Source organism: Pimephales promelas, chromosome 20 (genome assembly GCF_988280905.1).
Source record: "Pimephales promelas chromosome 20, fPimPro1.hap1.1, whole genome shotgun sequence".
In the NCBI taxonomy this organism is placed as follows: domain Eukaryota; kingdom Metazoa; phylum Chordata; class Actinopteri; order Cypriniformes; family Leuciscidae; genus Pimephales; species Pimephales promelas.
The window spans coordinates 15,604,817-15,627,140 of record NC_142788.1 but is presented as its reverse complement, the minus strand read 5'-3'; the positions used below and the strand labels follow the sequence as shown (position 1 = coordinate 15,627,140).

The 22,324-nt window shown below is 41.0% G+C and overlaps 1 protein-coding gene and 33 non-coding genes across 34 annotated transcripts; all 34 read left to right on the top strand.

Annotated features, from left to right (window-relative positions):
- Positions 1-56: 56 nt before the first annotated feature.
- On the top strand, positions 57-150 carry trnai-uau (transfer RNA isoleucine (anticodon UAU)). The gene is made up of 2 exons: positions 57-94; positions 115-150. It is a non-coding gene; the product is annotated as a tRNA-Ile (tRNA).
- A 288-nt stretch (positions 151-438) lies between these two features.
- trnai-uau (transfer RNA isoleucine (anticodon UAU)) lies at positions 439-532 on the top strand. Its single transcript has 2 exons — positions 439-476; positions 497-532. It is a non-coding gene; the product is annotated as a tRNA-Ile (tRNA).
- Positions 533-820: 288 nt separating this feature from the next.
- trnai-uau (transfer RNA isoleucine (anticodon UAU)) lies at positions 821-914 on the top strand. The gene is made up of 2 exons: positions 821-858; positions 879-914. It is a non-coding gene; the product is annotated as a tRNA-Ile (tRNA).
- Positions 915-1,202: 288 nt separating this feature from the next.
- Positions 1,203-1,296, top strand: trnai-uau (transfer RNA isoleucine (anticodon UAU)). The gene is made up of 2 exons: positions 1,203-1,240; positions 1,261-1,296. It is a non-coding gene; the product is annotated as a tRNA-Ile (tRNA).
- A 288-nt stretch (positions 1,297-1,584) lies between these two features.
- On the top strand, positions 1,585-1,678 carry trnai-uau (transfer RNA isoleucine (anticodon UAU)). The gene is made up of 2 exons: positions 1,585-1,622; positions 1,643-1,678. It is a non-coding gene; the product is annotated as a tRNA-Ile (tRNA).
- A 670-nt stretch (positions 1,679-2,348) lies between these two features.
- Positions 2,349-2,442, top strand: trnai-uau (transfer RNA isoleucine (anticodon UAU)). Its single transcript has 2 exons — positions 2,349-2,386; positions 2,407-2,442. It is a non-coding gene; the product is annotated as a tRNA-Ile (tRNA).
- A 288-nt stretch (positions 2,443-2,730) lies between these two features.
- On the top strand, positions 2,731-2,824 carry trnai-uau (transfer RNA isoleucine (anticodon UAU)). The gene is made up of 2 exons: positions 2,731-2,768; positions 2,789-2,824. It is a non-coding gene; the product is annotated as a tRNA-Ile (tRNA).
- A 521-nt stretch (positions 2,825-3,345) lies between these two features.
- Positions 3,346-10,350, top strand: LOC148970573 (uncharacterized). Its single transcript, XM_089124375.1, has 2 exons — positions 3,346-3,570; positions 3,824-10,350. Exon 2 carries the CDS (start codon positions 3,924-3,926, stop codon positions 9,771-9,773), a length of 5,850 nt encoding a protein of 1,949 aa, XP_088980501.1. The 5' UTR covers positions 3,346-3,570; positions 3,824-3,923; the 3' UTR covers positions 9,774-10,350.
- A 162-nt stretch (positions 10,351-10,512) lies between these two features.
- trnai-uau (transfer RNA isoleucine (anticodon UAU)) lies at positions 10,513-10,606 on the top strand. Its single transcript has 2 exons — positions 10,513-10,550; positions 10,571-10,606. It is a non-coding gene; the product is annotated as a tRNA-Ile (tRNA).
- Positions 10,607-10,894: 288 nt separating this feature from the next.
- On the top strand, positions 10,895-10,988 carry trnai-uau (transfer RNA isoleucine (anticodon UAU)). The gene is made up of 2 exons: positions 10,895-10,932; positions 10,953-10,988. It is a non-coding gene; the product is annotated as a tRNA-Ile (tRNA).
- A 288-nt stretch (positions 10,989-11,276) lies between these two features.
- trnai-uau (transfer RNA isoleucine (anticodon UAU)) lies at positions 11,277-11,370 on the top strand. Its single transcript has 2 exons — positions 11,277-11,314; positions 11,335-11,370. It is a non-coding gene; the product is annotated as a tRNA-Ile (tRNA).
- Positions 11,371-12,040: 670 nt separating this feature from the next.
- Positions 12,041-12,134, top strand: trnai-uau (transfer RNA isoleucine (anticodon UAU)). The gene is made up of 2 exons: positions 12,041-12,078; positions 12,099-12,134. It is a non-coding gene; the product is annotated as a tRNA-Ile (tRNA).
- A 288-nt stretch (positions 12,135-12,422) lies between these two features.
- On the top strand, positions 12,423-12,516 carry trnai-uau (transfer RNA isoleucine (anticodon UAU)). Its single transcript has 2 exons — positions 12,423-12,460; positions 12,481-12,516. It is a non-coding gene; the product is annotated as a tRNA-Ile (tRNA).
- Positions 12,517-13,186: 670 nt separating this feature from the next.
- Positions 13,187-13,280, top strand: trnai-uau (transfer RNA isoleucine (anticodon UAU)). Its single transcript has 2 exons — positions 13,187-13,224; positions 13,245-13,280. It is a non-coding gene; the product is annotated as a tRNA-Ile (tRNA).
- Positions 13,281-13,568: 288 nt separating this feature from the next.
- Positions 13,569-13,662, top strand: trnai-uau (transfer RNA isoleucine (anticodon UAU)). Its single transcript has 2 exons — positions 13,569-13,606; positions 13,627-13,662. It is a non-coding gene; the product is annotated as a tRNA-Ile (tRNA).
- A 288-nt stretch (positions 13,663-13,950) lies between these two features.
- Positions 13,951-14,044, top strand: trnai-uau (transfer RNA isoleucine (anticodon UAU)). The gene is made up of 2 exons: positions 13,951-13,988; positions 14,009-14,044. It is a non-coding gene; the product is annotated as a tRNA-Ile (tRNA).
- Positions 14,045-14,331: 287 nt separating this feature from the next.
- On the top strand, positions 14,332-14,425 carry trnai-uau (transfer RNA isoleucine (anticodon UAU)). The gene is made up of 2 exons: positions 14,332-14,369; positions 14,390-14,425. It is a non-coding gene; the product is annotated as a tRNA-Ile (tRNA).
- Positions 14,426-14,713: 288 nt separating this feature from the next.
- On the top strand, positions 14,714-14,807 carry trnai-uau (transfer RNA isoleucine (anticodon UAU)). The gene is made up of 2 exons: positions 14,714-14,751; positions 14,772-14,807. It is a non-coding gene; the product is annotated as a tRNA-Ile (tRNA).
- Positions 14,808-15,094: 287 nt separating this feature from the next.
- Positions 15,095-15,188, top strand: trnai-uau (transfer RNA isoleucine (anticodon UAU)). The gene is made up of 2 exons: positions 15,095-15,132; positions 15,153-15,188. It is a non-coding gene; the product is annotated as a tRNA-Ile (tRNA).
- Positions 15,189-15,476: 288 nt separating this feature from the next.
- On the top strand, positions 15,477-15,570 carry trnai-uau (transfer RNA isoleucine (anticodon UAU)). The gene is made up of 2 exons: positions 15,477-15,514; positions 15,535-15,570. It is a non-coding gene; the product is annotated as a tRNA-Ile (tRNA).
- A 670-nt stretch (positions 15,571-16,240) lies between these two features.
- Positions 16,241-16,334, top strand: trnai-uau (transfer RNA isoleucine (anticodon UAU)). The gene is made up of 2 exons: positions 16,241-16,278; positions 16,299-16,334. It is a non-coding gene; the product is annotated as a tRNA-Ile (tRNA).
- Positions 16,335-16,622: 288 nt separating this feature from the next.
- On the top strand, positions 16,623-16,716 carry trnai-uau (transfer RNA isoleucine (anticodon UAU)). The gene is made up of 2 exons: positions 16,623-16,660; positions 16,681-16,716. It is a non-coding gene; the product is annotated as a tRNA-Ile (tRNA).
- A 288-nt stretch (positions 16,717-17,004) lies between these two features.
- On the top strand, positions 17,005-17,098 carry trnai-uau (transfer RNA isoleucine (anticodon UAU)). The gene is made up of 2 exons: positions 17,005-17,042; positions 17,063-17,098. It is a non-coding gene; the product is annotated as a tRNA-Ile (tRNA).
- Positions 17,099-17,386: 288 nt separating this feature from the next.
- Positions 17,387-17,480, top strand: trnai-uau (transfer RNA isoleucine (anticodon UAU)). The gene is made up of 2 exons: positions 17,387-17,424; positions 17,445-17,480. It is a non-coding gene; the product is annotated as a tRNA-Ile (tRNA).
- A 288-nt stretch (positions 17,481-17,768) lies between these two features.
- On the top strand, positions 17,769-17,862 carry trnai-uau (transfer RNA isoleucine (anticodon UAU)). Its single transcript has 2 exons — positions 17,769-17,806; positions 17,827-17,862. It is a non-coding gene; the product is annotated as a tRNA-Ile (tRNA).
- A 287-nt stretch (positions 17,863-18,149) lies between these two features.
- On the top strand, positions 18,150-18,243 carry trnai-uau (transfer RNA isoleucine (anticodon UAU)). Its single transcript has 2 exons — positions 18,150-18,187; positions 18,208-18,243. It is a non-coding gene; the product is annotated as a tRNA-Ile (tRNA).
- A 288-nt stretch (positions 18,244-18,531) lies between these two features.
- trnai-uau (transfer RNA isoleucine (anticodon UAU)) lies at positions 18,532-18,625 on the top strand. The gene is made up of 2 exons: positions 18,532-18,569; positions 18,590-18,625. It is a non-coding gene; the product is annotated as a tRNA-Ile (tRNA).
- A 288-nt stretch (positions 18,626-18,913) lies between these two features.
- On the top strand, positions 18,914-19,007 carry trnai-uau (transfer RNA isoleucine (anticodon UAU)). The gene is made up of 2 exons: positions 18,914-18,951; positions 18,972-19,007. It is a non-coding gene; the product is annotated as a tRNA-Ile (tRNA).
- A 670-nt stretch (positions 19,008-19,677) lies between these two features.
- trnai-uau (transfer RNA isoleucine (anticodon UAU)) lies at positions 19,678-19,771 on the top strand. The gene is made up of 2 exons: positions 19,678-19,715; positions 19,736-19,771. It is a non-coding gene; the product is annotated as a tRNA-Ile (tRNA).
- A 288-nt stretch (positions 19,772-20,059) lies between these two features.
- trnai-uau (transfer RNA isoleucine (anticodon UAU)) lies at positions 20,060-20,153 on the top strand. The gene is made up of 2 exons: positions 20,060-20,097; positions 20,118-20,153. It is a non-coding gene; the product is annotated as a tRNA-Ile (tRNA).
- A 288-nt stretch (positions 20,154-20,441) lies between these two features.
- On the top strand, positions 20,442-20,535 carry trnai-uau (transfer RNA isoleucine (anticodon UAU)). The gene is made up of 2 exons: positions 20,442-20,479; positions 20,500-20,535. It is a non-coding gene; the product is annotated as a tRNA-Ile (tRNA).
- Positions 20,536-20,822: 287 nt separating this feature from the next.
- Positions 20,823-20,916, top strand: trnai-uau (transfer RNA isoleucine (anticodon UAU)). The gene is made up of 2 exons: positions 20,823-20,860; positions 20,881-20,916. It is a non-coding gene; the product is annotated as a tRNA-Ile (tRNA).
- Positions 20,917-21,203: 287 nt separating this feature from the next.
- Positions 21,204-21,297, top strand: trnai-uau (transfer RNA isoleucine (anticodon UAU)). The gene is made up of 2 exons: positions 21,204-21,241; positions 21,262-21,297. It is a non-coding gene; the product is annotated as a tRNA-Ile (tRNA).
- Positions 21,298-21,585: 288 nt separating this feature from the next.
- On the top strand, positions 21,586-21,679 carry trnai-uau (transfer RNA isoleucine (anticodon UAU)). The gene is made up of 2 exons: positions 21,586-21,623; positions 21,644-21,679. It is a non-coding gene; the product is annotated as a tRNA-Ile (tRNA).
- The last annotated feature ends 645 nt before the right edge of the window (positions 21,680-22,324 follow it).

The window sequence follows — 22,324 nt, the reverse complement described above, 5'->3', positions numbered from 1 at the left end:
CTCAAATTGTTTCTGATTCCCCACATTTTTTTTGAAAATATTAGTTTTTGTCAGGAGCTCCAGTGGCGCAATCGGTCAGCGCGCGGTACTTATAAGGCAGTACGCAGCAGAGCAATGCCGAGGTTGTGAGTTCGAGCCTCACCTGGAGCATGGTTTTAGAAAGCAAGAGATGGTATGAAATTGAAAGATTTCAGTGTCTATCTTAAAAGATCATCCGAAGATCACATTGCCATCATCCATTAGAAGAATGATCAAGGAATAATGGAAAAATCCATTTGATGTTCTAATGAAGGGCTAGATTGAAAGATTATTTTAAAACTGAATCATAGGTTTACAGGTAGGGGCTTGTGTTATCAAGCTTAGTAGCCGGGCTTTAAAATGGCTCAACTTGTTTCTGATTCCTCACATTGTTTTTGAAAATATTAACTTCTATCAGGAGCTCCAGTGGCGCAATCGGTCAGCGCGCGGTACTTATAAGGCAGTACGCAGCAGAGCAATGCCGAGGTTGTGAGTTCGAGCCTCACCTGGAGCATGGTTTTAGAAAGCAAGAGATGCTATGGAATTGAACGATTTCAATGTTTAACTCAAAAGATCATCTGACCATCTCATTGCCATCATCCATTAGAAGAATGATCAAGGAATAATGGAAAAATCCATTTGATGTTCTAATGAAGGGCTAGACTGAAAGATTGTTTTAAAACTGAATCATAGGTTTACAGGTAGGGGCTTGAGTTATCAATCTTGGTAGCCAAGCTTTAAAATGGATCAAGTTGTTTCTGATTCCCCACATTGTATTTGATAATATAGTTGTTTATGAGAAGCTCCAGTGGCGCAATCGGTCAGCGCGCGGTACTTATAAGGCAGTACGCAGCAGAGCAATGCCGAGGTTGTGAGTTCGAGCCTCACCTGGAGCATGGTTTTAGAAAGCAAGAGATGCTATGGATTTGAACGACTTCAATGTTTAACTTAAAAGATCATCTGACCATCTCATTGCCATCATCCATTAGAAGAATGATCAAGGAATAATGGAAAAATCCATTTGATGTTCTAATGAAGGGCTAGACTGAAAGATTGTTTTAAAACTGAATCATAGGTTTACAGGTAGGGGCTTGAGTTATCAATCTTGGTAGCCAAGCTTTAAAATGGATCAAGTTGTTTCTGATTCCCCACATTGTAATTGATAATATAGTTGTTTATGAGAAGCTCCAGTGGCGCAATCGGTCAGCGCGCGGTACTTATAAGGCAGTACGCAGCAGAGCAATGCCGAGGTTGTGAGTTCGAGCCTCACCTGGAGCATGGTTTTAGAAAGCAAGAGATGCTATGGAATTGAACGACTTCAATGTTTAACTTAAAAGATCATCTGACCATCTCATTGCCATCATCCATTAGAAGAATGATCAAGGAATAATGGAAAAATACATTTGATGTTCTAATGAAGGGCTAGACTGAAAGATTGTTTTAAAACTGAATCATAGGTTTACAGGTAGGGGCTTGAGTTATCAATCTTGGTAGCCAAGCTTTAAAATGGATCAAGTTGTTTCTGATTCCCCACATTGTATTTGATAATATAGTTGTTTATGAGAAGCTCCAGTGGCGCAATCGGTCAGCGCGCGGTACTTATAAGGCAGTACGCAGCAGAGCAATGCCGAGGTTGTGAGTTCGAGCCTCACCTGGAGCATGGTTTTAGAAAGCAAGAGATGGTATGAAATTGAAAGATTTCAGTGTCTATCTTAAAAGATCATCCGAAGATCACATTGCCATCATCCATTAGAAGAATGATCAAGGAATAATGGAAAAATCCATTTGATGTTCTAAGGAAGGGCTAGATTGAAAGATTGTTTTAAAACAGAATCATAGGTTTACAGGTAGGGGCTTGAGTTATCAAGCTTGGTAGCCGTGCTTTAAAATGGCTCAACTTGTTTCTGATTCCTCACATTGTTTTTGAAAATATTAATCTGTATCAGAAGCTCCACTGGCACAATCGGTCAGCGCGCGGTACTTATAAGGCAGTACGCAGCAGAGCAATGCCGAGGTTGTGAGTTTGAGCCTCACCTGGAGCATGCTTTTAGAAAGCAAGAGATGCTATGGAATTGAAAGATTTCAGTGTCTATCTTAAAAGATCATCCGAAGATCACATTGCCATCATCCATTAGAAGAATTATCAAGGAATAATGGAAAAATCCATTTGATGTTCTAATGAAGGGCTAGATTGAAAGATTGTTTTAAAACTGAATCATAAGTTTACAGGTAGGGGCTTGTGTTATCAAGCTTAGTAGCCGGGCTTTAAAATGGCTCAACTTGTTTCTGATTCCCCACATTTTTTTTGAAAATATTAGTTTCTGTCAGGAGCTCCAGTGGCGCAATCGGTCAGCGCGCGGTACTTATAAGGCAGTACGCAGCAGAGCAATGCCGAGGTTGTGAGTTCGAGCCTCACCTGGAGCATGGTTTTAGAAAGCAAGAGATGCTATGGAATTGAACGATTTCAATGTTTAACTTAAAAGATCATCTGACCATCTCATTGCCATCATCCATTAGAAGAATGATCAAGGAATAATGGAAAAATCCATTTGATGTTCTAATGAAGGTCTAGATTGAAAGATTGTTTTAAAACTGAATCATAAGTTTACAGGTAGGGGCTTGTGTTATCAAGCTTAGTAGCCGGGCTTTAAAATGGCTCAACTTGTTTCTGATTCCTCACATTGTTTTTGAAAATACTAACCTGGATCAGAAGCTCCAGTGGCGCAATCGGTCAGCGCGCGGTACTTATAAGGCAGTACGCAGCAGAGCAATGCCGAGGTTGTGAGTTCGAGCCTCACCTGGAGCATGGTTTTAGAAAGCAAGAGATGCTATGGAATTGAACGACTTCGATGTTTAACTTAAAAGATCATCCGAAGATCACATTGCCATCATCCATTAGAAGAATGATCAAGGAATAATGGAAAAATCCATTTGATGTTCTAATGAAGGTCTAGATTGAAAGATTGTTTTAAAACAGAATCATAGGTTTACAGGTAGGGGCTTGAGTTATCAAGCTTGGTAGCCGTGCTTTAAAATGGCTCAACTTGTTTCTGATTCCTCACATTGTTTTTGAAAATATTAATCTGTATCAGAAGCTCCACTGGCACAATCGGTCAGCGCGCGGTACTTATAAGGCAGTACGCAGCAGAGCAATGCCGAGGTTGTGAGTTTGAGCCTCACCTGGAGCATGCTTTTAGAAAGCAAGAGATGCTATGGAATTGAAAGATTTCAGTGTCTATCTTAAAAGATCATCCGAAGATCACATTGCCATCATCCATTAGAAGAATTATCAAGGAATAATGGAAAAATCCATTTGATGTTTGTTGTGAATTTGATCCTTTAATTATACTTTTTATTTATTTTTTTTCTTTCTCCTTACATATTTGCACTTCATATCCCACAATCCTTTTGTCAGTTTCACTACATTACCCATACACCCCCTGGGCAAGGTCTATAAGTAGACCTCACTTCCTCCCTTTTTTCCTTTTGTATTGGTGAGGTGTGGTGGTTGGAATGGACACCCAACCATGTCCTTTCCTTAGGATGCGTTGAGTAAGTTTGTTTTGTCAATTGTTTAAAATATATGTTGTTATGTTACTGATGAATTATATGAGTTTAATTTCCTTTATTGTATTGTTTGTAGTGACTAAAGACCATCTCGTACGTCCTGTTTATCCTGTCCCTCCATTAACATCTGTTCATTGGCATCATGTGTGTCAGCTCCATGTGAATTAAGACTTTATCATCCTGAACTGAAAATAAAAGAGAGCAAAGGACTGGTATTTTTTCCATGTGTTTTAATCAGACACACCATCAAGTTTCTACAACTCCAACGAACTTTGGATACATTTAACATCTGAGATCCAATATATGGTCCTTCGAGCCGGAGATAGAAATTTGGTGGAATGGATTACCATGCAAGACCTGCAATCCGGCGCAGCCTGAGAAGCAGAAGACCTCCTGCCCGTTTTGTTGACTGTATGGTGAGAGAATATGGTCCTCCTCCGCCTCCCTCACCAACACTAGTTGTAAGTGATCCTCACCAAACTCAGTATGAAAATCCACCTTTAAGACATTCCCCAAGCTCATTGGCTCCTTGTGAACAGCCTCAACATGATTTGCTCGATATGGATGTTAAACAAGAAATACTTGGACTTAAGGGTATGCTTGGTGAGATGATGTCTAAAATGTCACAGTTAGTAGTTTCTTCCAGACATTCTGAATTTTCTGAGTCTTTTGATGATGCTTCTGATGATGATGATAATGCCTTAGTTAATCCATCTATTGTTCAAGAATTGTGTGCATGTATTAAGACAGCTGAAAAGAAACCTACATGTGAGAAATGTAATTCCTCAACTGTTCCTTCACTGCTTCCATTTAGTAGGCCTAGTTCTCTGCCTCTTCCTCCTTCCTCATTGTTACGTAGTCCACCCCAACAGATGCACACACATGATATAGCATCACAACTACAATTTAGTATGTTACAACCTTCTATTGTTCCATTGGTTCCTGGGCCTTCTGATTGTCAGTCCCCTCAAGTGCAAACATCACCAGTGTTGGTACAACCAACTGGTCCACCACAACCAGTTTTACCATGTAGTTCATTTTCCTCTGCCATGGTTCATTCTCAGTTATCCTCACAAGTAACATCAGGACAGTTACCTCCACAGCCTCGGTATGCTGTTTCTCAGTATTCACAGCCATTAGGACCATCCTCTAGCTCGGCAATTCCTCATGTAGCCTCAGCTAATGTAGGCCCTCACATGCAATCTGTAGGTCAGGTAGGGAATGATGTTGTACAACCTCCTGCCCCACATATTCAACCAATTGTTCCCACTACCCAGTCAACTGCAATTCCATTCCTTCATCCTTATCCATATTCCCAACCATATTATGCATCATATCCTGTTCCTTCCTATCCTACTTCTCGTGTTCAGGGACCTACCTTTCCTTTCATGGTTAATGATGATCCCCAAGAATTTGCAATGTTGCAGCTAGCATTGACAAATTTGTTGTCACCCCATGAGCCAGAACATTACAAATTCCATATCTTGTTAGATCATTTAAAATTTTCTCCAGCTCGTGATCTAGCTTTAGCTTATGCTAACGATCCTAGGCCTTACAGTATGGCTCTTTTTGCACTACAGCAGAAATATGGGCAACCTCACCAACTAGTTTTGAGAGAAATCAAAGCCATTCTAGCTCTCCCCAGGGTGAGACCAGGTGACAGCAGAGCATTTAGTAGCTTCGCATTAAAGGTTCGAGCTTTGGTTGGCATGCTCCAATCTTCGGGCCAAGACCAAGTTAAATCTGAATTATCCTGTGCTTCTCATGTACAGCAACTACTCAGTAAACTGCCCACAGAGCATGTGACCAACTTTGCCCGTTATGCCCGTACAATCCTAAAGGGTCAAAGCTACAACCTGATTAGCTTTTCCGCTTGGCTCCAAGAAGAAGCTGAGTGTCAAGCAATGGCTGATCAGGTTAGTGACTTTCCAAAACCATTCCTGAGTAAACCTCAACCAAAGACTTCCATTAACACTCGAACAGTCTTGTACGGAGTTAACAGTAATTCTGTTGTGCCAAGATCCATTAATAAGCAACCCCAGAATGTGAGAGATGGAGAATGGAGTTCCAAATATTCATGCGCCTATTGTTCCAGTAGAGATCATTTCATTGGCCTGTGCCCCTCTTTTAAATCTCTAGAAGATACCAGGAAGGATGCATGGATTAGAGAGAACAAAAGATGTTGGAGATGCGGGCTTAACCATCTAGCTGTCAACTGTGACTTGAAGAAACCCTGTCCACAGTGCAAAGGCAGACATCTTGGTATCCTTCATGGAGTTAATTGTCGTGACCAAGATAACGGTACATTCTATCTTAGTCGCCTTGGAGGTTCTGGTAGGGTCTTGCTTAAAGTTGTTGAAGTACTTCTCCATTATAAAGGAAGATCCTTGCAAACCTATGCCATCTTAGATGATGGATCAGAACGTACCATGTTGCTACCTCAAGCATCTGAGTCTTTGGGCCTCAATGGGGTACCTGAGTCCCTAATTGTTAGAACTGTACGTCAAGATACCCTTGCACTTGAAGGTTCTTCTGTAACCTTTGAAATATCTTCCATGACCAATCCAGAAAAGAAGTATTCCATTTCCAATGCCTTTTCTGCTGCTAGATTGGGACTGGCAGAACAGACGTATCCTGTTGAGATCTTGCAGAGACGTTTCAGACATCTTCGAGACTTACCCCTTCCAGCCTTCTCTAATGTCCAACCACTTGTTCTTATCGGTGCAGACTATCCACACCTGATAAATCCCATTGATCAGGTGTATTTCGGGCCTCCTAAATCTCCAGCTGCAATACAGACCAGGTTAGGATGGGTACTTCAAGGCCCAATACCGATTCCTAACACTGATGAGACTCAGTGTCTTTTTACCATCGCTAATCCCCTAGAAGAACTTCGCCATGATGTGGAGAAATTATGGAAAGTAGACATCCTTCCTTTCAGGAATGAGAAAGTCATTACTAGGTCTAAGCAAGATCAGGCAGCTATGGAATTGTTGGCCTCCAAGTCTAAAAAAGTTGATGTGGATGGTGTGAAAAGATATGCCACTCCGTTATTGCGCACTTCTTCCGCCATAAAGCTGCGGACCACACCAAATGCAGTTATGTCTTCTCTCAGATGTATCGAACGACGCCTCCAGAGAAATCCTAAAACTGCTGCTGTGTACAACCAAGAGATTGCTAAGTTGGAGGAATCCGGTTATGTTTCCAAAGTGGAACTTCCCCATGATTCATCTGATGAATCGTGGTATATTCCTCATCATATTGTGGAGCATAACGGAAAAAGGAGAATAGTCTTCAATTGTTCCTATCAATATAAAGGTGTGTCACTTAACAGTCAACTTCTTCCTGGTCCACAGTTGGGCCCTTCCTTACTTGGTGTCCTACTCCGGTTTCGTCAGTGCCCAGTGGCCATTAGTGGGGATATAAAATCCATGTTCCATCAAGTTAGGCTATTACCAGAAGACCGTTCTCTCCTACGCTTCCTGTGGCGCAATATGCAGAGCACAAATCCACCTGACATCTACGAATGGCAAGTTTTGCCCTTTGGCACGGTATGTAGTCCATGTTGCGCAACATATGCTCTACAAAGGCATGTCCATGATCACCAAGAAGGGTATGAAGATATAGCGAGCTCCGTACTTCAGTCATTCTATGTTGACAACTGCTTGGAGAGTTTCCCAAATGTGCAATCTGCTAAGAACTTCTTAGACCGAATGCGTTCTTTACTGATGAGTGGAGGATTTGAAATTAGACAGTGGGCAAGTAACCAGCCTGGTGTTGTCCGACATCTCCCTCCTGAAGCCAGGTCTGAGAATGCTGAACTGTGGATCAATCAAGACAGTTTAGATCCCAAAGAAGGAGCTCTGGGTCTGAGTTGGCACTGTCCCTCTGATTCATTAGGGTATCGATCCCGAACAGTGGAGTATAAGACAACAACCCTGCGTAATATATATAAAGTTCTCGCCAGTCAGTATGACCCATTGGGTTACATAACCCCCTTTACAACGCGAGCTAAAGTCATCATACAACAATGCTGGATGAAGTCCCGGGGCTGGGATGATCCCCTTATGCCAAATCCTATTCAACAGGCCTGGAAGGCTTGGGAAACTGAGCTCCCTGACCTGTCATTAATACAGCTTCCACGTTGTTATCTAAGTTTACCTTCCGACCAAATCACATCCAGAGAGTTGCATATATTTTGCGACGCCTCAGAGAGCGCATACGGGTCTGTAGCCTGTTTGCGAATGGGAACTGACAAGGGTGTGGTACATACTTCCTTCATCATGGCAAGATCTCGAGTTGCCCCAAAAAAGCAAATATCCATCCCTCGTCTTGAACTTTGCGCTGCTCTAACAGGTGCACAGCTTTGTAAACTCCTGCAGAATGAATTGACTCATCCTTTGACAAATATTGTCTTATGGTCCGACTCGACAACTGTCTTGTCTTGGCTGCATTCCCTCTCCTGCCGTTACAAAGTTTTTGTAGCTAAAAGAGTCACTGAAATATTAGAGCTCACTGACCCCTCTTCTTGGAGATATATTCCATCTGCACAGAATCCAGCAGATGACATTACGAGAGGCAAAACTCTTGTAGAGCTAGCCAAACCTGATCATAGATGGCGACAAGGTCCAACGTTTCTGAAATTTCCTCCAGATGAATGGCCCAAAAATCTAGTATCTACATCTGATAGTCCTGATCCTGAGCTTCGTAAACCACTCTTTTGTGGGTTAACACAATTGGATGATATTGTACTCCCAGATCCTGCCCGTTTTAAATCATGGTCAGAGTTACAGTTTGCAACAAATGTGTTACTGCGACAACATAGTGAGGACTCTTGTGACGCCTCTTCTGTCCAAAATCTCCTTTTGAGACAAGCCCAGCAACAAAGTTTTCCCTCCGAGTATCAGTGTTTAACGAAAGGAAAGCCCATTGAACCTCAAAGTTGTCTCCTAACACTTTCTCCCGAATTCAATGAAGAAACGGGACTTATTGTAGTGGGCGGTAAGCTCAGGCGTGTAGAGGATATGGAACCTGGAATGGTTCATCCAATCGTCCTCGACCCCAAACATCCATTGACCCAGTTAATTATTAAGGACTGTGACGAGAAACTTTTCCATCCTGGTCCAGAGAGAGTTTTCTCAGAACTTCGACGCAATTACTGGATAATTAGAGGGAGACAAGCCGTAAAAAAACATCAGTGGTCTTGTTTTCAATGTAGGAAGTGGAGAGCCAAGCCATCTATTCCTCAAATGTCAGATCTTCCACTCTCCAAGCTCCGGTTGTTCAAACCTCCCTTTTGGTCCACCGGAATGGACTGTTTTGGTCCCTTCCATGTAAATATTGGCCGTAGAACAGAGAAGAGATGGGGCATTCTGTTTAAGTGTCAGACCACTCGATGCCTGCACCTTGATTTGTTGAGCAGTTTAGATGTGGACAGCTTTCTAATGGGCCTACGTCGTTTCATATCCAGGAGAGGTAGGCCGTATGAGATTCTTTGTGATCAGGGAAGCAATTTCCGTGGAGCTGCAAGAGAGTTAAAGGAAGCCTTCCAGAACCTTCCCACTGAGCTACAAGACAAATTGGAAAAGCAGCAGATCAAATTTAAGTTTAATCCACCACAAGCTCCTCATTTTGGGGGGTCATGGGAAAGAGAGGTCCGTTCTGTTAAAACAGCATTGCGGGTGGTACTCGGCAGTCAAACCGTATCAGAGGAAGTCCTACGGACCGTTTTGACAGAAGTTGAAGGAGTGTTAAATTCAAAGCCACTTGGTTACGCCTCTTCAAATATTTCAGATCTCGACCCCATTACTCCAAATCTCCTCCTCATGGGGCGGCGAGATTCGTCTTTACCTCAGGTGATTTATGCCAATACTAAGCTCCTTGGCCGCAGATCTTGGCGCCACAGCCAGGCCCTCGTTGACCAGTTTTGGACATCTTTTATCCGACATTACTTACCAGGTCAGCAGCTCCGTCAAAAATGGAATCGAGAAAAACCTAATCTAAATGACTCTGCTGTCGTGTTAGTAATTGATTTTCAACTCCCAAGAGCATCATGGCCCATTGGCAGGGTAGTACGCCTCTTACCTAGTCAGGATGGACGTGTCAGAGTAGCTGAGATTGATATTAATGGAAAGACGTATGTACGTCCAGTTGCTAAATTGATTCCATTACCTGAAATAGATGAGTAATGGCAAATACATGACTGTATTTGGGGGCGGCTGTTGTGAATTTGATCCTTTAATTATACTTTTTATTTATTTTTTTTCTTTCTCCTTACATATTTGCACTTCATATCCCACAATCCTTTTGTCAGTTTCACTACATTACCCATACACCCCCTGGGCAAGGTCTATAAGTAGACCTCACTTCCTCCCTTTTTTCCTTTTGTATTGGTGAGGTGTGGTGGTTGGAATGGACACCCAACCATGTCCTTTCCTTAGGATGCGTTGAGTAAGTTTGTTTTGTCAATTGTTTAAAATATATGTTGTTATGTTACTGATGAATTATATGAGTTTAATTTCCTTTATTGTATTGTTTGTAGTGACTAAAGACCATCTCGTACGTCCTGTTTATCCTGTCCCTCCATTAACATCTGTTCATTGGCATCATGTGTGTCAGCTCCATGTGAATTAAGACTTTATCATCCTGAACTGAAAATAAAAGAGAGCAAAGGACTGGTATTTTTTCCATGTGTTTTAATCAGACACACCATCAAGTTTCTACAACTCCAACGAACTTTGGATACATTTAACATCTGAGATCCAATAATGTTCTAATGAAGGGCTAGATTGAAAGATTGTTTTAAAACTGAATCATAAGTTTACAGGTAGGGGCTTGTGTTATCAAGCTTAGTAGCCGGGCTTTAAAATGGCTCAACTTGTTTCTGATTCCCCACATTTTTTTTGAAAATATTAGTTTCTGTCAGGAGCTCCAGTGGCGCAATCGGTCAGCGCGCGGTACTTATAAGGCAGTACGCAGCAGAGCAATGCCGAGGTTGTGAGTTCGAGCCTCACCTGGAGCATGGTTTTAGAAAGCAAGAGATGCTATGGAATTGAACGATTTCAATGTTTAACTTAAAAGATCATCTGACCATCTCATTGCCATCATCCATTAGAAGAATGATCAAGGAATAATGGAAAAATCCATTTGATGTTCTAATGAAGGTCTAGATTGAAAGATTGTTTTAAAACTGAATCATAAGTTTACAGGTAGGGGCTTGTGTTATCAAGCTTAGTAGCCGGGCTTTAAAATGGCTCAACTTGTTTCTGATTCCTCACATTGTTTTTGAAAATACTAACCTGGATCAGAAGCTCCAGTGGCGCAATCGGTCAGCGCGCGGTACTTATAAGGCAGTACGCAGCAGAGCAATGCCGAGGTTGTGAGTTCGAGCCTCACCTGGAGCATGGTTTTAGAAAGCAAGAGATGCTATGGAATTGAACGATTTCAATGTTTAACTTAAAAGATCATCTGACCATCTCATTGCCATCATCCATTAGAAGAATGATCAAGGAATAATGGAAAAATCCATTTGATGTTCTAATGAAGGTCTAGATTGAAAGATTGTTTTAAAACTGAATCATAAGTTTACAGGTAGGGGCTTGTGTTATCAAGCTTAGTAGCCGGGCTTTAAAATGGCTCAACTTGTTTCTGATTCCTCACATTGTTTTTGAAAATACTAACCTGGATCAGAAGCTCCAGTGGCGCAATCGGTCAGCGCGCGGTACTTATAAGGCAGTACGCAGCAGAGCAATGCCGAGGTTGTGAGTTCGAGCCTCACCTGGAGCATGGTTTTAGAAAGCAAGAGATGCTATGGAATTGAACGACTTCGATGTTTAACTTAAAAGATCATCCGAAGATCACATTGCCATCATCCATTAGAAGAATGATCAAGGAATAATGGAAAAATCCATTTGATGTTCTAAGGAAGGGCTAGATTGAAAGATTGTTTTAAAACAGAATCATAGGTTTACAGGTAGGGGCTTGAGTTATCAAGCTTGGTAGCCGTGCTTTAAAATGGCTCAACTTGTTTCTGATTCCTCACATTGTTTTTGAAAATATTAATCTGTATCAGAAGCTCCACTGGCACAATCGGTCAGCGCGCGGTACTTATAAGGCAGTACGCAGCAGAGCAATGCCGAGGTTGTGAGTTTGAGCCTCACCTGGAGCATGCTTTTAGAAAGCAAGAGATGCTATGGAATTGAAAGATTTCAGTGTCTATCTTAAAAGATCATCCGAAGATCACATTGCCATCATCCATTAGAAGAATTATCAAGGAATAATGGAAAAATCCATTTGATGTTCTAATGAAGGGCTAGATTGAAAGATTGTTTTAAAACTGAATCATAAGTTTACAGGTAGGGGCTTGTGTTATCAAGCTTAGTAGCCGGGCTTTAAAATGGCTCAACTTGTTTCTGATTCCCCACATTTTTTTTGAAAATATTAGTTTCTGTCAGGAGCTCCAGTGGCGCAATCGGTCAGCGCGCGGTACTTATAAGGCAGTACGCAGCAGAGCAATGCCGAGGTTGTGAGTTCGAGCCTCACCTGGAGCATGGTTTTAGAAAGCAAGAGATGCTATGGAATTGAACGATTTCAATGTTTAACTTAAAAGATCATCTGACCATCTCATTGCCATCATCCATTAGAAGAATGATCAAGGAATAATGGAAAAATCCATTTGATGTTCTAATGAAGGTCTAGATTGAAAGATTGTTTTAAAACTGAATCATAAGTTTACAGGTAGGGGCTTGTGTTATCAAGCTTAGTAGCCGGGCTTTAAAATGGCTCAACATGTTTCTGATTCCTCACATTGTTTTTGAAAATACTAACCTGGATCAGAAGCTCCAGTGGCGCAATCGGTCAGCGCGCGGTACTTATAAGGCAGTACGCAGCAGAGCAATGCCGAGGTTGTGAGTTCGAGCCTCACCTGGAGCATGGTTTTAGAAAGCAAGAGATGCTATGGAATTGAACGACTTCGATGTTTAACTTAAAAGATCATCCGAAGATCACATTGCCATCATCCATTAGAAGAATGATCAAGGAATAATGGAAAAATCCATTTGATGTTCTAAGGAAGGGCTAGATTGAAAGATTGTTTTAAAACAGAATCATAGGTTTACAGGTAGGGGCTTGAGTTATCAAGCTTGGTAGCCGTGCTTTAAAATGGCTCAACTTGTTTCTGATTCCTCACATTGTTTTTGAAAATATTAATCTGTATCAGAAGCTCCACTGGCACAATCGGTCAGCGCGCGGTACTTATAAGGCAGTACGCAGCAGAGCAATGCCGAGGTTGTGAGTTTGAGCCTCACCTGGAGCATGCTTTTAGAAAGCAAGAGATGCTATGGAATTGAAAGATTTCAGTGTCTATCTTAAAAGATCATCCGAAGATCACATTGCCATCATCCATTAGAAGAATTATCAAGGAATAATGGAAAAATCCATTTGATGTTCTAATGAAGGGCTAGATTGAAAGATTGTTTTAAAACTGAATCATAAGTTTACAGGTAGGGGCTTGTGTTATCAAGCTTAGTAGCCGGGCTTTAAAATGGCTCAACTTGTTTCTGATTCCCCACATTTTTTTTGAAAATATTAGTTTCTGTCAGGAGCTCCAGTGGCGCAATCGGTCAGCGCGCGGTACTTATAAGGCAGTACGCAGCAGAGCAATGCCGAGGTTGTGAGTTCGAGCCTCACCTGGAGCATGGTTTTAGAAAGCAAGAGATGCTATGGAATTGAACGATTTCAATGTTTAACTTAAAAGATCATCTGACCATCTCATTGCCATCATCCATTAGAAGAATGATCAAGGAATAATGGAAAAATCCATTTGATGTTCTAATGAAGGTCTAGATTGAAAGATTGTTTTAAAACTGAATCATAAGTTTACAGGTAGGGGCTTGTGTTATCAAGCTTAGTAGCCGGGCTTTAAAATGGCTCAACTTGTTTCTGATTCCTCACATTGTTTTTGAAAATACTAACCTGGATCAGAAGCTCCAGTGGCGCAATCGGTCAGCGCGCGGTACTTATAAGGCAGTACGCAGCAGAGCAATGCCGAGGTTGTGAGTTCGAGCCTCACCTGGAGCATGGTTTTAGAAAGCAAGAGATGCTATGGAATTGAACGACTTCGATGTTTAACTTAAAAGATCATCTGACCATCTCATTGCCATCATCCATTAGAAGAATGATCAAGGAATAATGGAAAAATCCATTTGATGTTCTAATGAAGGGCTAGACTGAAAGATTGTTTTAAAACTAAATCATAGGTTTACAGGTAGGGGCTTGAGTTATCAATCTTGGTAGCCAAGCTTTAAAATGGATCAAGTTGTTTCTGATTCCCCACATTGTTTTCGAAAATATTAATTTCTATCAGGAGCTCCAGTGGCGCAATCGGTCAGCGCGCGGTACTTATAAGGCAGTACGCAGCAGAGCAATGCCGAGGTTGTGAGTTTGAGCCTCACCTGGAGCATGCTTTTAGAAAGCAAGAGATGGTATGAAATTGAAAGATTTCAGTGTCTATCTTAAAAGATCATCCGAAGATCACATTGCCATCATCCATTAGAAGAATGATCAAGGAATAATGGAAAAATCCATTTGATGTTCTAATGAAGGGCTAGATTGAAAGATTGTTTTAAAACTGAATCATAAATTTACAGGTAGGGGCTTGTGTTATCAAGCTTAGTAGCCGGCTTCAAAATGGCTCAACTTGTATCTGATTCCCCACATTGTTTTCGAAAATATTAATTTCTATCAGGAGCTCCAGTGGCGCAATCGGTCAGCGCGCGGTACTTATAAGGCAGTACGCAGCAGAGCAATGCCGAGGTTGTGAGTTCGAGCCTCACCTGGAGCATGGTTTTAGAAAGCAAGAGATGCTATGGAATAGATCGATTTCAATGTTTAACTTAAAAGATCATCTGACCATCTCATTGCCATCATCTATTAGCAGAATGATCAAGGAATAATGGAAAAATCCATTTGATGTTCTAATGAAGGGCTAGATTGAAAGATTATTTTAAAACTGAATCATAGGTTTACAGGTAGGGGCTTGTGTTATCAAGCTTAGTAGCCGGGCTTTAAAATGGCTCAACTTGTTTCTGATTCCTCACATTGTTTTTGAAAATACTAATCTGGATTAGAAGCTCCAGTGGCGCAATCGGTCAGCGCGCGGTACTTATAAGGCAGTACGCAGCAGAGCAATGCCGAGGTTGTGAGTTCGAGCCTCACCTGGAGCATGGTTTTAGAAAGCAAGAGATGCTATGGAATTGAACGACTTCAATGTTTAACTTAAAAGATCATCTGACCATCTCATTGCCATCATCCATTAGAAGAATGATCAAGGAATAATGGAAAAATCCATTTGATGTTCTAATGAAGGGCTAGACTGAAAGATTGTTTTAAAACTGAATCATAGGTTTACAGGTAGGGGCTTGAGTTATCAATCTTGGTTGCCAAGCTTTAAATGGATCAAGTTGTTTCTGATTCCCCACATTGTTTTTGAAAATATTAACTTCTATCAGGAGCTCCAGTGGCGCAATCGGTCAGCGCGCGGTACTTATAAGGCAGTACGCAGCAGAGCAATGCTGAGGTTGTGAGTTCGAGCCTCACCTGGAGCATGCTTTTAGAAAGCAAGAGATGCTATGGAATTGAACGATTTCAATGTTTAACTTAAAAGATCATCTGACCATCTCATTGCCATCATCTATTAGCAGAATGATCAAGGAATAATGGAAAAATCCATTTGATGTTCTAATGAAGGGCTAGATTGAAAGATTGTTTTAAAACTGAATCATAGGTTTACAGGTAGGGGCTTGAGTTATCAATCTTGGTAGCCAAGCTTTAAAATGGATCAAGTTGTTTCTGATTCCCCACATTGTTTTTGAAAATATTAACTTCTATCAGGAGCTCCAGTGGCGCAATCGGTCAGCGCGCGGTACTTATAAGGCAGTACGCAGCAGAGCAATGCCGAGGTTGTGAGTTCGAGCCTTACCTGGAGAATGGTTTTAGAAAGCAAGAGATGCTATGGAATTGAACGATTTCAATTTTTAACTTAAAAGATCATCTGACCATCTCATTGCCATCATCTATTAGCAGAATGATCAAGGAATAATGGAAAAATCCATTTGATGTTCTAATGAAGGGCTAGATTGAAAGATTGATTTAAAACTGAATCATAGGTTTACAGGTAGGGGCTTGAGTTATCAAGCTTGGTAGCCGTGCTTTAAAATGGCTCAACTTGTTTCTGATTCCTCACATTGTTTTTGAAAATATTAATCTGTATCAGAAGCTCCACTGGCGCAATCGGTCAGCGCGCGGTACTTATAAGGCAGTACGCAGCAGAGCAATGCCAAGGTTGTGAGTTTGAGCCTCACCTGGAGCATGCTTTTAGAAAGCAAGAGATGGTATGAAATTGAAAGATTTCAGTGTCTATCTTAAAAGATCATCCGAAGATCACATTGCCATCATCCATTAGAAGAATGATCAAGGAATAATGGAAAAATCCATTTGATGTTCTAATGAAGGGCTAGATTGAAAGATTGTTTTAAAACTGAATCATAAGTTTACAGGTAGGGGCTTGTGTTATCAAGCTTAGTAGCCGGGCTTTAAAATGGCTCAACTTGTTTCTGATTCCCCACATTTTTTTTGAAAATATTAGTTTTTGTCAGGAGCTCCAGTGGCGCAATCGGTCAGCGAGCGGTACTTATAAGGCAGTACGCAGCAGAGCAATGCCGAGGTTGTGAGTTCGAGCCTCACCTGGAGCATGGTTTTAGAAAGCAAGAGATGCTATGGAATTGAACGATTTCAATGTTTATCTTAAAAGATCATCTGACCATCTCATTGCCATCATCTATTAGCAGAATGATCAAGGAATAATGGAAAAATCCATTTGATGTTCTAATGAAGGGCTAGATTGAAAGATTATTTTAAAACTGAATCATAGGTTTACAGGTAGGGGCTTGTGTTATCAAGCTTAGTAGCCGGGCTTTAAAATGGCTCAACTTCTTTCTGATTCCTCACATTGTTTTTGAAAATACTAATCTGGATCAGAAGCTCCAGTGGCGCAATCGGTCAGCGCGCGGTACTTATAAGGCAGTATGCAGCAGAGCAATGCCGAGGTTGTGAGTTCGAGCCTCACCTGGAGCATGGTTTTAGAAAGCAAGAGATGCTATGGAATTGAACGACTTCAATGTTTAACTTAAAAGATCATCTGACCATCTCATTGCCATCATCCATTAGAAGAATGATCAAGGAATAATGGAAAAATCCATTTGATGTTCTAATGAAGGGCTTGATTGAAAGATTGTTTTAAAACTGAATCTTAAGTTTACAGGTAGGGGCTTGTGTTATCAAGCTTAGTAGCCGGGCTTTAAAATGGCTCAACTTGTTTCTGATTCCCCACATTGTTTTTGAAAATATTAATTTCTATCAGGAGCTCCAGTGGCGCAATCGGTCAGCGCGCGGTACTTATAAGGCAGTACGCAGCAGAGCAATGCCGAGGTTGTGAGTTCGAGCCTCACCTGGAGCATGGTTTTAGAAAGCAAGAGATGGTATGAAATTGAAAGATTTCAGTGTCTATCTTAAAAGATCATCCGAAGATCACATTGCCATCATCCATTAGAAGAATGATCAAGGAATAATGGAAAAATCCATTTGATGTTCTAATGAAGGGCTAGATTGAAAGATTATTTTAAAACTGAATCATAGGTTTACAGGTAGGGGCTTGTGTTATCAAGCTTAGTAGCCGGGCTTTAAAATGGCTCAACTTGTTTCTGATTCCTCACATTGTTTTTGAAAATATTAACTTCTATCAGGAGCTCCAGTGGCGCAATCGGTCAGCGCGCGGTACTTATAAGGCAGTACGCAGCAGAGCAATGCCGAGGTTGTGAGTTCGAGCCTCACCTGGAGCATGGTTTTAGAAAGCAAGAGATGGTATGAAATTGAAAGATTTCAGTGTCTAACTTAAAAGATCATCCGAAGATCACATTGCCATCATCCATTAGAAGAATGATCAAGGAATAATGGAAAAGTCCATTTGATGTTCTAATGAAGGGCTAGACTGAAAGATTGTTTTAAAACTGAATCATAGGTTTACAGGTAGGGGCTTGAGTTATCAATCTTGGTAGCCAAGCTTTAAAATGGATCAAGTTGTTTCTGATTCCCCACATTGTAATTGATAATATAGTTGTTTATGAGAAGCTCCAGTGGCGCAATCGGTCAGCGCGCGGTACTTATAAGGCAGTACGCAGCAGAGCAATGCCGAGGTTGTGAGTTCGAGCCTCACCTGGAGCATGGTTTTAGAAAGCAAGAGATGGTATGAAATTGAAAGATTTCAGTGTCTATCTTAAAAGATCATCCGAAGATCACATTGCCATCATCCATTAGAAGAATGATCAAGGAATAATGGAAAAATCCATTTGATGTTCTAATGAAGGGCTAGACTGAAAGATTGTTTTAAAACTGAATCATAGGTTTACAGGTAGGGGCTTGAGTTATCAATCTTGGTAGCCAAGCTTTAAACGGATCAAGTTGTTTCTGATTCCCCACATTGTTTTTGAAAATATTAATTTCTATCAGGACCTCCAGTGGCGCAATCGGTCAGCGCGCGGTACTTATAAGGCAGTACGCAGCAGAGCAATGCCGAGGTTGTGAGTTCGAGCCTCACCTGGAGCATGGTTTTAGAAAGCAAGAGATGCTATGGAATTGAACGACTTCAATGTTTAACTTAAAAGATTATCTGACCATCTCATTGCCATCATCCATTAGAAGAATGATCAAGGAATAATGGAAAAATCCATTTGATGTTCTAATGAAGGTCTAGATTGAAAGATTGTTTTAAAACTGAATCATAAGTTTACAGGTAGGGGCTTGTGTTATCAAGCTTAGTAGCCGGGCTTTAAAATGGCTCAACTTGTTTCTGATTCCTCACATTGTTTTTGAAAATACTAACCTGGATCAGAAGCTCCAGTGGCGCAATCGGTCAGCGCGCGGTACTTATAAGGCAGTACGCAGCAGAGCAATGCCGAGGTTGTGAGTTCGAGCCTCACCTGGAGCATGGTTTTAGAAAGCAAGAGATGCTATGGAATTGAACGATTTCAATGTTTAACTTAAAAGATCATCTGACCATCTCATTGCCATCATCCATTAGAAGAATGATCAAGGAATAATGGAAAAATCCATTTGATGTTCTAATGAAGGTCTAGATTGAAAGATTGTTTTAAAACTGAATCATAAGTTTACAGGTAGGGGCTTGTGTTATCAAGCTTAGTAGCCGGGCTTTAAAATGGCTCAACTTGTTTCTGATTCCTCACATTGTTTTTGAAAATACTAACCTGGATCAGAAGCTCCAGTGGCGCAATCGGTCAGCGCGCGGTACTTATAAGGCAGTACGCAGCAGAGCAATGCCGAGGTTGTGAGTTCGAGCCTCACCTGGAGCATGGTTTTAGAAAGCAAGAGATGCTATGGAATTGAACGACTTCGATGTTTAACTTAAAAGATCATCCGAAGATCACATTGCCATCATCCATTAGAAGAATGATCAAGGAATAATGGAAAAATCCATTTGATGTTCTAAGGAAGGGCTAGATTGAAAGATTGTTTTAAAACAGAATCATAGGTTTACAGGTAGGGGCTTGAGTTATCAAGCTTGGTAGCCGTGCTTTAAAATGGCTCAACTTGTTTCTGATTCCTCACATTGTTTTTGAAAATATTAATCTGTATCAGAAGCTCCACTGGCACAATCGGTCAGCGCGCGGTACTTATAAGGCAGTACGCAGCAGAGCAATGCCGAGGTTGTGAGTTTGAGCCTCACCTGGAGCATGCTTTTAGAAAGCAAGAGATGCTATGGAATTGAAAGATTTCAGTGTCTATCTTAAAAGATCATCCGAAGATCACATTGCCATCATCCATTAGAAGAATTATCAAGGAATAATGGAAAAATCCATTTGATGTTCTAATGAAGGGCTAGATTGAAAGATTGTTTTAAAACTGAATCATAAGTTTACAGGTAGGGGCTTGTGTTATCAAGCTTAGTAGCCGGGCTTTAAAATGGCTCAACTTGTTTCTGATTCCCCACATTTTTTTTGAAAATATTAGTTTCTGTCAGGAGCTCCAGTGGCGCAATCGGTCAGCGCGCGGTACTTATAAGGCAGTACGCAGCAGAGCAATTCCGAGGTTGTGAGTTCGAGCCTCACCTGGAGCATGGTTTTAGAAAGCAAGAGATGCTATGGAATTGAACGATTTCAATGTTTAACTTAAAAGATCATCTGACCATCTCATTGCCATCATCCATTAGAAGAATGATCAAGGAATAATGGAAAAATCCATTTGATGTTCTAATGAAGGTCTAGATTGAAAGATTGTTTTAAAACTGAATCATAAGTTTACAGGTAGGGGCTTGTGTTATCAAGCTTAGTAGCCGGGCTTTAAAATGGCTCAACTTGTTTCTGATTCCTCACATTGTTTTTGAAAATACTAACCTGGATCAGAAGCTCCAGTGGCGCAATCGGTCAGCGCGCGGTACTTATAAGGCAGTACGCAGCAGAGCAATGCCGAGGTTGTGAGTTCGAGCCTCACCTGGAGCATGGTTTTAGAAAGCAAGAGATGCTATGGAATTGAACGACTTCGATGTTTAACTTAAAAGATCATCTGACCATCTCATTGCCATCATCCATTAGAAGAATGATCAAGGAATAATGGAAAAATCCATTTGATGTTCTAATGAAGGGCTAGACTGAAAGATTGTTTTAAAACTAAATCATAGGTTTACAGGTAGGGGCTTGAGTTATCAATCTTGGTAGCCAAGCTTTAAAATGGATCAAGTTGTTTCTGATTCCCCACATTGTTTTTGAAAATATTAATTTCTATCAGGAGCTCCAGTGGCGCAATCGGTCAGCGCGCGGTACTTATAAGGCAGTACGCAGCAGAGCAATGCCGAGGTTGTGAGTTTGAGCCTCACCTGGAGCATGCTTTTAGAAAGCAAGAGATGGTATGAAATTGAAAGATTTCAGTGTCTATCTTAAAAGATCATCCGAAGATCACATTGCCATCATCCATTAGAAGAATGATCAAGGAATAATGGAAAAATCCATTTGATGTTCTAATGAAGGGCTAGATTGAAAGATTGTTTTAAAACTGAATCATAAATTTACAGGTAGGGGCTTGTGTTATCAAGCTTAGTAGCCGGCTTCAAAATGGCTCAACTTGTATCTGATTCCCCACATTGTTTTCGAAAATATTAATTTCTATCAGGAGCTCCAGTGGCGCAATCGGTCAGCGCGCGGTACTTATAAGGCAGTACGCAGCAGAGCAATGCCGAGGTTGTGAGTTCGAGCCTCACCTGGAGCATGGTTTTAGAAAGCAAGAGATGCTATGGAATTGAACGACTTCAATGTTTAACTTAAAAGATCATCTGACCATCTCATTGCCATCATCCATTAGAAGAATGATCAAGGAATAATGGAAAAATCCATTTGATGTTCTAATGAAGGGCTAGACTGAAAGATTGTTTTAAAACTGAATCATAGGTTTACAGGTAGGGGCTTGAGTTATCAATCTTGGTTGCCAAGCTTTAAATGGATCAAGTTGTTTCTGATTCCCCACATTGTTTTTGAAAATATTAACTTCTATCAGGAGCTCCAGTGGCGCAATCGGTCAGCGCGCGGTACTTATAAGGCAGTACGCAGCAGAGCAATGCTGAGGTTGTGAGTTCGAGCCTCACCTGGAGCATGCTTTTAGAAAGCAAGAGATGCTATGGAATTGAACGATTTCAATGTTTAACTTAAAAGATCATCTGACCATCTCATTTCCATCATCTATTAGCAGAATGATCAAGGAATAATGGAAAAATCCATTTGATGTTCTAATGAAGGGCTAGATTGAAAGATTGTTTTAAAACTGAATCATAGGTTTACAGGTAGGGGCTTGAGTTATCAATCTTGGTAGCCAAGCTTTAAAATGGATCAAGTTGTTTCTGATTCCCCACATTGTTTTTGAAAATATTAACTTCTATCAGGAGCTCCAGTGGCGCAATCGGTCAGCGCGCGGTACTTATAAGGCAGTACGCAGCAGAGCAATGCCGAGGTTGTGAGTTCGAGCCTTACCTGGAGAATGGTTTTAGAAAGCAAGAGATGCTATGGAATTGAACGATTTCAATTTTTAACTTAAAAGATCATCTGACCATCTCATTGCCATCATCTATTAGCAGAATGATCAAGGAATAATGGAAAAATCCATTTGATGTTCTAATGAAGGGCTAGATTGAAAGATTGATTTAAAACTGAATCATAGGTTTACAGGTAGGGGCTTGAGTTATCAAGCTTGGTAGCCGTGCTTTAAAATGGCTCAACTTGTTTCTGATTCCTCACATTGTTTTTGAAAATATTAATCTGTATCAGAAGCTCCACTGGCGCAATCGGTCAGCGCGCGGTACTTATAAGGCAGTACGCAGCAGAGCAATGCCAAGGTTGTGAGTTTGAGCCTCACCTGGAGCATGCTTTTAGAAAGCAAGAGATGGTATGAAATTGAAAGATTTCAGTGTCTATCTTAAAAGATCATCCGAAGATCACATTGCCATCATCCATTAGAAGAATGATCAAGGAATAATGGAAAAATCCATTTGATGTTCTAATGAAGGGCTAGATTGAAAGATTGTTTTAAAACTGAATCTTAAGTTTACAGGTAGGGGCTTGTGTTATCAAGCTTAGTAGCCGGGCTTTAAAATGGCTCAACTTGTTTCTGATTCCCCACATTTTTT

Coding starts and splice junctions, on each gene's coding strand:
- LOC148970573 (XM_089124375.1), top strand. CDS start 3,924: ATGGATTACCATGCAAGACCTGCAATCCGGCGCAGCCTGAGAAGCAGA.